This window comes from Rhinoraja longicauda, chromosome 6 (genome assembly GCF_053455715.1).
Source record: "Rhinoraja longicauda isolate Sanriku21f chromosome 6, sRhiLon1.1, whole genome shotgun sequence".
NCBI classification, from domain to species: Eukaryota; Metazoa; Chordata; class Chondrichthyes; order Rajiformes; family Arhynchobatidae; genus Rhinoraja; species Rhinoraja longicauda.
The window spans coordinates 65,288,551-65,300,226 of NC_135958.1; the positions used below are offsets into that span (position 1 = coordinate 65,288,551).

Below are 11,676 nucleotides of genomic sequence, written 5' to 3' on the forward strand. Positions count from 1 at the left end.
GCACAGCGGTAGAGTTGATGCCTTATAGCGCCAGAAAAGGGTTTGATCCAACTATGGGCGCTGTCTGCACAGAGTTTGTATGTTCTCTCCGTGACCGCGTGGGTTTTTCTCCGAGATCTGCTGTTTCCTCCCACACTCCAAAGATGTACAGGTTTGTAGGTTAATTGGCTTGGTATAACTGCAAATTGTCACTAGTGTGTAGACTAGTGTTAAGTGTACGGCGTGGTCGCTGGTGTGTAGGATAGTGTTAATGCGCGGGGATCACTGGTCTGTGCGGACTCGGTGGACCGAAAGGGCTGTTTCCGCACTATCGCTAAACTAAACTAACTGGCCTTTAATTTCCCTTATTTTGCCTTGCTTCCTTCATAAACAGTCAGTTACATTTGCGCTTTTACAGTCCACCGGAAGCAATCCTGATTCCAGAGATTCTTGAAAGATTACTCCTAATGCGTGCACAATCCACAGCTACTGCTTTCAGAACCCTGGGGGGTAGTCCATCTGGTCTAGGTGACTTATCCAACTTCAGATCTTTCAGCTTCCCAAGCACCTTCTCCTCAGTAATAGCAACTGCACTTATCTCTGCCCCAACACTCTTGGAAATCCGGCACGTTGCTGCTGCCTTCTACTGTGAAGACTAATTTAAAAAACATATTCAATTCATGCACCATTTCTTTATTCCTCATTCTCCAGTGTCATTTTACAGCAGTCCAATGTCCACTCTTGCCTCTTTTTCACTCTTTAAAAATCTGAAAAACTTTTGGTATCCTGTTTTGTATTATTGGCTAGTGTACCATCATATTTCATATTTTCTCCCCATTGACTTTTTAGTTGCCTTCTGTTGGTTTTTAAAAGTCCCAATCCTCTACTTCCTGCTAATCTTTGCCATATTATATGCCTTCTCCTTCAGTTTAATGCTGTCTTTGACCACCTTTGTCAGCCATGGTCATCTCATACTCCCTTTAGAATCTTTCTTAATATTTGGGATGAAAAGATCCTGCATCTTCCGAATTACTCTCTTTCCAATCATCTTTAGCCAGCTCCTCCCTCGTGTCTTGAAAGTTACCTTTACTCAACAAAATACTGATACATCTGATTTTATCTTATCCCTCTCAATCGGCAGGTTGAATTTTTATCGTATTATGGTCACTATCTCAGAGTATCCTTTACCTTAAGCTCCCTAATCAACTTATTTGTCACTGGTATAAGAGTGACGTGGTCACGACCAGGTAGTAGTTGATATTCAATGGCAACCTTTGTATTCGCACAAATCACATATAAAGGTATTGTAAGAAAATAACTGCAGATGCTGGTACAAATCGAAGGTATTTATTCCCAAAATGCTGGAGTAACTCAGCAGGTCAGGCAGCATCTCAGGAGAGAAGGAATGGGTGACGTTTCGGGTCGAGACCCTTCTTCAGACTGATGTCAGGGGGCGGGACAAAGGAAGGATATAGGTGGAGACAGGAAGATAGATGGAGAACTGGGAAGGGGGAGGGGAAGAGAGGGACAGAGGAACTATCTAAAGTTGGAGAAGTCAATGTTCATACCGCTGGGCTGCAAGCTGCCCAAGCGAAATACGAGGTGCTGTTCCTCCAATTTCCAGTGGGCCTCACTATGGCACCTGTCCCTTTACCACCCCCCTCAACTCCATCCAAGGACCCAAACAGTCTTTCCAGTTGAGACAGAGGTTCACCTGCACCTCCTCCAACCTCATCTATTGCATCCACTGCTCTAGATGTCAACTTCTTTACATCGGTGAAACCAAACGCAGGCTCGGCGATCGTTTCGCTCAACACCTTCGCTCAGTCCGCCTTAACCAACCTGATCTCCCGGTGGCAGAGCACTTCAACTCCCCCTCCCAGTCTGACCTTTCTGTCATGGGCCTCCTCCAGTGCCATAGTGAGGCCCACCGGAAATTGGAGGAACAGCACTTCATATTTCGCTTGGGCAGCCTGCAGCCCAGCGGTATGAACATTGACTTCTCCAACTTTAGATAGTTCCTCTGTCCCTCTCTTCCCCTCCCCCTTCCCAGTTCTCCCTCTACCTTCCCGTCTCCAACTATATCCTTCCTTTGTCCCCCCCTGACATCAGTCTGAAGAAGGGTCACGACCCGAAACGTCACCCATTCCTTCTCTCCCGAGATGCTGCCTGACCTGCTGAGTTACTCTAGCATTTTGTGAACATAAAGGTATATTCACCCTTCATGGCAATGAGATCAAATCTTTCAGCAAACTGAACGACTGCCTAAGAATGCACAAACAAGTCCTTCTTTTCCTTCATAAACTTTGGAATGGTGTTATTAAACCTGCGTGGTCTCCTCTAGTTATTTATACCAAACCTGTCACTTCACATAGCTATATATGACACTTGACTACCCAATCTGCCCACGACCTTTATGCACTTGTAATTTTTTTTAACTCTTCGCTTCACTACTTACATTTCCAAATTTCATGAGATCTGCAAATTTCACCTGCACACATTATAAAAGTGGTTGTAGCAATCACCACACAAAATCACCACTGTCAACAACACTCCAGTTTACCATGACTATTTTCTGACTTGACACCATTTTTTTTCATTCATGCTATACTTTTTTCCCAATTGGCCTTAATTTTGCTAACCATTCTTTCAAGTGGTACTCTTCCAAAAGCCTCTGAACTGTGGAAATGTCATAAAGCTTTGTACTTTTTGCAGTGAAATGGAGTATTCAAAACTAGTTTAAAAGGAAACAAACACATTTTTTATCCAAGTCTGAGAAATCACAAGCAAATAGTGGGCATAAGTACATCTAATTTATTCAAATTCTTCTGCAAAATATCATCCTCAATTGACATGCAAAAGAATAAACACAAAGAGCAAGTAACATTCATACATAAACAAACGTTATTTCTCATGAACAGAAATTGATTTCAATGCTCTACATTCAGCATCAAGAAGTGAAAAAGGAATATGAAGAGGTTTTATGTGGTTGTCAAGATCAAGTTGAAGGAGGATTTTTTTAAAGCAAGGATGAAAAGGGAAAGGTGAGAAATGGGCAGAGAACCCTAGTTTAGCTGGGGCCACATGGACAGGAGAGACACAGCAACACAAACTTTCATCCAGATTCAGTGATCTTTTGGCAACCACAGTAACTAACGGCATTGATATATAAAACACATGATAAAGGGTAGCACAAACACCCAGTTAAGTAATATTATCCTTAACAGATTATAGCACAATTGATCAAGATGGTAAAGTTTCTGATCCTTCATTTTAGAAATAATCATTATTGTCACACTTAAATGAACAAGTTTTAATTCATTTACAATTTTTAAAGTACAAGATTTAAAAGGAAAAAATGAGAAAAAACTTTAATTTAAAAAGTAATGTTTCATGATCAAAGTAGTTTTATGCAAAAAAAGATTTTGTACACTAGTTTCCTATTAAGCACTCAGTTAGAATAGTGTTAGACAATCACTCCAATGCTCCAACTATTTCATTTCATAATGGAGATGAAAAGGCAGTATCTCAAATAAAAAACAAATTTCAACTAATTTCCTTGACATCTTGACCAGTTTTCTTGACAATTTCAAATGTATCCTGATCATGGTACATTAGAATTATTACAGTGCAAAACGAGCAAAAGTTGAAGTGGAAATTTACAAAAAGATAAAGTACTAGAGCGAGTCAAGAGATCATGACAGGAAATAATCGCTTCATTATGTTTTCTACTTACTAGAAAAATTAGTACGTGAATTTACTAGCGAGGATATACTTATTTTATCATTTTGACATTATTCGATATTTGAAGTCATTGTTTTCTGCAACTACTGAATATTTACAAAGAATAAATATTATTTCTAAAAACAATGTTTTGATATATTGTAGTACATATTCAATTGTATCAGTTAATATAATTGCAATCATTGTAAACCGACCTTAAAAACTATGTAAATTTTAAAGAAAACATAAATGTGTGTGCATATATATATATATATATATATATATATATATATATACACATACACACACAAGTTTGCATGGCATGGGGAGAGAGAAAGAGGGAGATGGAAAGGGGTCAGGAATAAGTAGACAGATCCAGTGCAGTTCCTTGTGGATATTTAATCTGCATTGATGTTACCATGATTGCATCTCCTCTCTTAGTAATAAGGATAATAGAAATGATAGTCTAAGGATTCTTATTGACTTTACTGTGAACCATTAATAACCTAATTAGAATTTTAATTTCCAATGTTTTAATGTCATGGAGAAAGGGGGGAGGGAAGGAAAGGTCTGAATGCTGTACAAAACCTAAAATGAAGTATTATTAAGCATAAAGTAGCATATTTATGGTCCATAATCTTCAATCCATATACTTAATTGAACCAAAACAAATAGTCATAACGTTGGTGCAAACCCAAGAGATATTACCCTGCTAATGTTCAAACACATTCTGTCTTTGCCATTTCTCCCCCGAATAAAAGTCAGGGACAGATTCGGTAAATTGCCCATAGCCAAAATATAAGCTGCAGTATTATTATTCACACCAAATCACACAACAAAGACCATGATCACCACTTGCAGAAATCGGGGAAGAATGATAAAGCAAACACCGCTGCTCTTTCCACATGAAATGCTTTGCCCACTCACCTGGTTCAGGTCCTCGTCCGTCAGAAGGTGCACCTCCCGGGGCTTGAAACAATTCTGACATTTGCTCTTATTGAAAATATTGGCTTGGAACTTGCGGCACGGATTGTCCTTGGCCGCGGCCAACATCTCAGCGAAAGCAAAGGCAAATCCCACCGCTGCAGTGAAATTAAAAGGCGATTAATGGACTTTAAAAAGGAAATAAAAAATAATAAATCACAGCGGGGGCCGGTGCTACAGCTCGCCAAACAGGCCGATCGTCACCCGGTTTAAATCCTCGGCGGTTGCTGGCTCTCACATCGCCGTGTACCCGCGGCCTGGGCCTGGTGTGCGAGCGGTTCCCGGCAGGGCCGCACTCGGCTCCCCTGCTGCTGGCGGCAGATCCCACGCCCGCTTCCCCGGGCTTCACTCCATGGCCGCACTGCCTGGGCCGCTTCGCTTACAGACAGGGGGGAGGAGGCAGATGTAGACCAGGTTCAGCTCGTCTCTGGCTCCAGAACCCCCCCCTGCCCGGAGCCGACGGGCGGACAGACTCCGGACCGTTGTGCCGACCGCTCGCGCTGCGCTCCTCTCCTCCGCTCTGCCCCGGCTCGCGCGCTGCCCCTCCGCTTTTATCGTTCCCTACAAACAGCGCCGCCACCAGGCAGCGCCGCGCAGGCTCTGCAAACAGCGCTTGGATAAACCCCGGGCAACACAACAGTGTGCACCACCACCGAGATGTACAGTGTACACCACCAGGATACAACCCCAGGCATGCACACAGTGTACACAACCTGGGCATAACTCTGGCCGTGCACACAGTGGACACAGCTCACACAGTGCACAACACCCGGAACGAACACCCACCCTGCACACAGTGTATAGGGAAATAACTGCAGATGGACACAGTGTACATCACCTCAATGCAACCCAGTTGTGCATACGGTGTGCAACCATTTAACCACGTTGGGCATAGGTATTGACAAAACGCGTGGCATAAATACCGTGTACAACGATGGACAGGAGTACAGTGAGCAATCCTCTGTACAACACTAAGAAATGTATAGAAGGATCTTGACCCGAAACGTCACCTATTCCTTTTCTCCGGAGATGCTGTCCGAACCGCTGCGTTACTCCAGCTTTTTATGTCTAAGATTTTGATCATGCAGTTTTGGCATAGTATACAGCAATAACTGTACATCCACTGCGTGTTCCATTATGCCATGAAGTCATTAGCATGGAAAGAGACCTTTAAGCCCATCCATATACCAACCAGTTTTTTTAGTTGAGTTAGTCCCATTTGCTTGCATTTAGTCCATATTCCTCTAAACCTTTCCTTTACATGTACCTGTTCAAATGACATGCTAATTATATCCAGAATCTATAAGATAATGCTTGCCATATTTACAGCTATCCCATAGATATTAGGCTGGTCACAACTAGGTTTTGTATACCATACAGTATTACTCCACGCCAAGCACTGGCCATTGTAGTAATGTAGTAGTTAATGCAGTAATGTCTGACAATCGTCCACCTCAGAGGGATATTCATTCATTGGATATATTTAAGGCTGAGCCTGATGAATGCTTGGACTAAGAGAATGAAGGGTAGGGAGTAGAATTTTGGACTAAAGGAATGAACTTAACAAAATAGACCAGGCACGATCAACCATATTACTGTATGGTTGAACATGCTCAAGGGGCTATATGACTTACTGTCTAGTTTATTGCCAAGAGAAACTCTTGCAATGGAGGCCTAAATTTGGCATCATTAACTTGAAACAACCAATCACAATCATCTTTGGAAGTACAGCTCCTGACATTGGACTAATTTTCCCCTTGATGCACATTGCCCCTGGTTCTACGATGTGTCCGCAATGCCAAGCATGACCTCATGAATACCTTGACGATGGGGATGCTCACTCTCATCTCATGAGCCTGGAATCTGTCTCTTTTGTATGTTTGGACCATGGCTTCAAAATTCAAACAAAAAGTGTCGGAGATCATCAGTAAGTCAAGAAACATCTGTGCAAAGCCAAACAGAGTTAATATTGCTGATGTTGCTAAACTTTCATTAGAACTAGGAGCAGTGGAAAGAACAAAGCAGATGTTTAGCAAAGGGTGGTGATCGAAACTTGCTGTTGGAACGCGTAGTGAACATCAGTGAGCAGGTTATTGATGAGCAGTGCCACTTAGAAACACTGATAATTCCCATCCGTTCTCTTTGCTGATGATTAAGAGTACATCAGGCAGTAATTAACCCATTTTGATTTGTCCTGCGTTTTATGGACAGGCTATATCTGGGTAATTACCACATAGTCAGGTAGATGCCAGTGTTGTAACTGAATTGGAACAACTTGACTTGAGGGGTAGTTAGTTATAGAGCAGCTGGGATATCATTGGGTCCCAAAGTTTATTCTGTATCCAGTGCTCAGTTTTTTCTTAACATCAGGTGGAATGAATGGAATTCACTGAATACTACCTTCTCTGGTGGTGGAGATCACAGGAGAAGGTTGAGAACGTCAATGTAGACTATGTACATGCTCCCTGAGCTCCCCACCCCTGGCTTGCTTCAGTTCTCTCACATATCCCAAAGATGTACTGTTTGTTAAGTAAATTGACACCTGTAAATTACCCCTACTGGAGATGGGTAGCAGAAGAGTCAATGTGTGGGAGAAATAGGTTCCAGCACTTCATGGGTACCTAATTTTCAGCTGTCAAATCTTTCCTGAATCTCTTCTATTAAGACAATAGTCTTGCCACAAGGCATGTTGAAAGATGCGACAGTGTGATGCAGAAGCCTAAAGAGCTATTGAGACCAGTGATATTTTCCATGTCCAGGTCTATGTCATTTCAAGTAATGGCACATTAACTCATTCAGATGATGAGGGATTCTGCCAGATTTGACTTTTCAGCCAGTACGTTCCAAGTTTTTTACATGTATAATAAATTATTCAATTTCTCTCCAATTCTTCTAATCTATATATAACTAAAACTCATCTTGTATATTTGTGGGTTTGTGGATAGATTTGTTCCCGAAATACAGCCAAAATGGTACACAATCGTGCAACAATTTTACGCCCACCCTACTCACCATTCCTCTGCAGTCTCGATTGATCGTTTTGTTACATTTTAAAAACAATTAACTTAATAAACTTTAATAAATGCGCAACCCCCGCCGGGAGGACCGGTGGCCGTCACGGCGTGCCCCGTGCCTGACCTTCCTCCCGTGGAGCAGCGCGGCGGCAGAGGATCAAAGAAGATGGCCGTCACCCTCGAGCTGCCGCTGCAGGAGAGGTTTCCACCCAACGAGTCCACGGCTTGCTCTGCAGTGCTGGCCGCCCGGGGCTGGGGTGAGTGGCTCACTCTCCCCTTTCCTCTCCCCACTCGCCCACCCACGGCCCCGGGGGACACTCCCGGGCAGGCAACAGGTCCACGGATTGTCAGTTGGGGAGGATTGCCGGGCCCGCAGGAGAGGCTGGCATCCAACAGGGGTTGCCGTGCCCGCAGGAGAGGTTTGCACGGAGGGTTGCCGGGCCTGCAGGATAGTTTTGGACCCAGCGGATCCACGCTCAGCTAGTAGTTACATTAAATATAAACTCCCTAGTTAATGAGGTCTTTGCTAAGGGTAACACAACCTTCTTATTTACCCTATTTAAAATGTAGCCCTAAAATGCATGACACTATTTACAGTATACAATTCATGACCAATGATGTCTTATACAGCAGTAACCATATGTATGCTACAATTCTACACCAATCCAAATACAGACATAACATTAGACTTGTATCAATCCTGATGCAGGACTTCAAACTGAAATACTAACTATTCCTTTTCACCCACAGTGTTGCTCGACTCACTGCATCTGCAGTTTCTTATGTCTTCAGAAGCTGATGAGACCTGCGTATAAGGTTTCAAATAGAAATGATATGCAAGGCAAAATATAAATAAGGAAAAGAGAGGTGCAAGTCAGAACAATAATCTTGGAAGATCTTGAGTTATGGTTACAGTCAAAACAGTATAGACTGAACAGTATTAGTGTGGCAGATAAACTTGTGGAATGAGTACAGGATTTTTTCCCAGCATAAATTATAAGATGTGAGATAGTGGTGGGCTATGGTAGATTGGGAAGCTACAATAAAATTGGGGGAGGGGGAAGAGAAACAGGTATGAATCCAGGGCACTAGGAAGAGAGCGAGAAGCAAAGGGGGGAAGGGGAAGAAGGGGGGGGGGGGGGGTTGGTCAGCTATCTAAAATTGGAGAATTCAATATTCGTACCATTAGGTTGAAAGCCATTGGAGCAGAATATGAGGTGTTGTTCCTTCAGTTTGCAAGTGTTCGGATTCTGGCAATGGAGGGGGACCAGGATGGAAAGGTCAGTATGGGAATGGGAATGGGAGTGGTTAGCAACTGCGAGATCCTGCAGGCCTCGGAGGACCAAGTGCAAGTGTCCAGCGAAATGGCTGCTTACTCTACATTTGGTATTGCCGATGTAATGTGTGCAGTAGATGAGGTTAGAGGTAGTGCTCGTGAGCCTTTGGCTCACCTTGAAGGGCTGCTGGGGGCCCTGGATGGATGTGAGGGAGGAGGATTAGGGACAGGCGTTATATCTCCTACATTACTGACTGGAAATATCCCTTTAAATCTAAAACAACAATAACAGGAAAAGTGATTCTGTGTGGCAAAAAGGAGGTTAAAAATTGCACAAAATCATAGAAATCTTGTAATTTGACAATAAAAGGAAACAGGAAGCCTGATGATTGAGAAAATTTCATGATAGTAGTCAATTATGGACCGGTTAGTCTGACATTAGCAGCAGGTAAAATGCTGAATTCTATTATTAAGGAAATGCCAAATGCCTGCAGAATGCTTCCGGGATTGGAACTCCAGAATGAAAAATGACCAGAGCCTCAACTATGCGCAGAGTCTAGCAGTCCATGTAATTTGTGAGCCTCAGTCAAGGGCTCGATAGGTGACAGATTTCAAACGTGCTGACCTTGGTAAAGCTGAGCATCTAAAGATTCTGTTCCTCAGGAATGCCAAGATAGGATGATAGTTGCCTATAGTTTTTGAGCAGGATAGGTTTCTCAGTAATGAGCCTTCCTGCACCTCCTCCAACGGAGTACACAAGCATTCAGCATCCCTCTGAGGCCTCTGTTTCATTTGCAGCAGCAGTAGCTGGGATTCACTCATTACAAGTCTTCTGCAAGGTTGAAATCATGTCCTTTAAATCATGGAGCTACAGATCAAAATATTTGTGTGGTCTGTGATTGGCACATTTTCTTACAGTATGATTCAATTTTCAAAGGAGAGTTTGGAGAATGGCTTTGCACTGCTTAATGATCTCATAGAATGCACAAATCACATCAAAAACAGTCCAAGCGAGCAAGCACGTGTCTGTAGAGGAAGTTCTAAGATGAACTTCCAGAAGAGCACAATGTGATTTGGAAATGGGTACAATCATGTTCATTCTATGTGAAAACCATTTTGAAACACGTAGTATTTAAAAGAATAGCACTAAGTGAATTCAACATTCAGCTTCTTGTATATTCTCTTAATTGACTTATTGAGCTTTGGTTAGCTTTAAAAGGAAGAAAACAGAACTTAATGGTCTTGAATAAATCAGTGGCATTTCCCAGTGGCCATTTAAAGTAGATTTTCCCACCAAAGAATTGTTACTGTTGTAATATAATTCTTACGATATTGCTTTTATCAGTGATTATTGTTTCCCATATTGATCTTATTATTTTATTATTGGTTTATTTAGTATCAATTTCTATGCAAAATCTGTTGCCGGCATTGATTTGTTCTGGTTTTTTCGTGCCTCTATTTTACTCCCCCCTCCCCCCCCTTTAATTTCAGTCTGAAGAAGGGTTCCAACCCAAAATGTCACCTATTCTTTTTCTTCAGAGATGCTGCCTGACCCTCTGAGTTACTCCAGCATTTTGTGTCCATTTGCACATCACTTGTCAGCTCCAAGGTGGCTTGGGGTAACTGCAAGCCACTTAATTTCTTTGAATGCCAGCGAAGCACCCCATTTATTCTGATATCTGCAAATATTTTGTTTATGACTGTTTTACATATATTTTGTTGTAGTATTAATTGTAATACCCATGATAGGCTTTCCTTCTGTTAAATACCATCTGGGTCCTTTCTATGTGATAGACCTTTGAATTACATATCAGCCTGTCCCTGGATCACATAAACATTCCATTCCTGTGAACTGTCCATAAAGCGATTTTTCCATGTCAGAAATATTTGTTTTCTAAAGTTATGCACGTTGTATCCCTCCACATATACTTTAATTCCTCCATTTTATTGGATAATCATCCTAATGCTACCCATTTTCAAACTTATGGAATAGTTACTATGTCCAGTCATTAATGAAACCCATAAAGCATTTTAATATTAATATTGCTTGCATGAAAAATGGATTAAAATGTGTGGGAGAAGTCCAATTTCTGTAGCTCAGGTAATTCATTATCCAGAAGCCTCTGTATCTTCATAGTTCCCATTTGATTCAGGCAGCTCAGAGATCAATGGCAGAGGAGGAGAAATAAGTCATGTCCATTTCTATTTTATCTTTCTGCATCCTGTTTTGCTTGGTGTTAGGAATTGAAAATCTCTTGTTAGTGTCTTACAGGACAATTGTTTCATGCAATTGCACTGTGTTTTTAATTTATTGGTTTGTTGAAACTGAAATCTGTATTTTGCTTATTGTCTGACCCTCACAGTTATCATCCAAGGTTGGTAATTGTTAAAATGTATCACAAAATATTTACTTACAGAAACAGGCATTCTGCTCATCGTGTCCTTGACAGTGTTTATGTATTGCACAAGCTTCCTCTAACTTCTCTTTATCTAAACCCAGTCAGATATCCTTGCATACCTATCGCCCTCGGGCTCTTATCTAGTTTCCTCTTGATTGCATCTATATAACAATTATTGAACTGCCATTGAATTAATGTACAATCGTGCTTAACTCTTCCTTCTGACTTCTGAAAATATTATTCATTGTCCTTCAATTGCTTTGATCGCTACAAAAATCAAGAAAATCTGTCCAGCATTGGA

At 41.8% G+C, this 11,676-nt stretch overlaps 1 protein-coding gene across 3 annotated transcripts in view; it reads right to left on the bottom strand.

Moving 5' to 3' along the window:
* LOC144594525 (uncharacterized) overlaps window positions 1–5,222 on the bottom strand; it is a 208,110-nt gene extending 202,888 nt beyond the window's left edge. For all 3 annotated transcript variants that reach the window (XM_078401186.1, XM_078401183.1, XM_078401184.1), the window contains exon 1: window positions 4,630–5,222. In XM_078401186.1, the coding sequence (XP_078257312.1) occupies window positions 4,630–4,755 (126 nt within the window). In that variant the 5' untranslated portion in view covers window positions 4,756–5,222. The remainder of the gene's footprint in view (window positions 1–4,629) is intronic.
* Window positions 5,223–11,676: the final 6,454 nt, after the last annotated feature.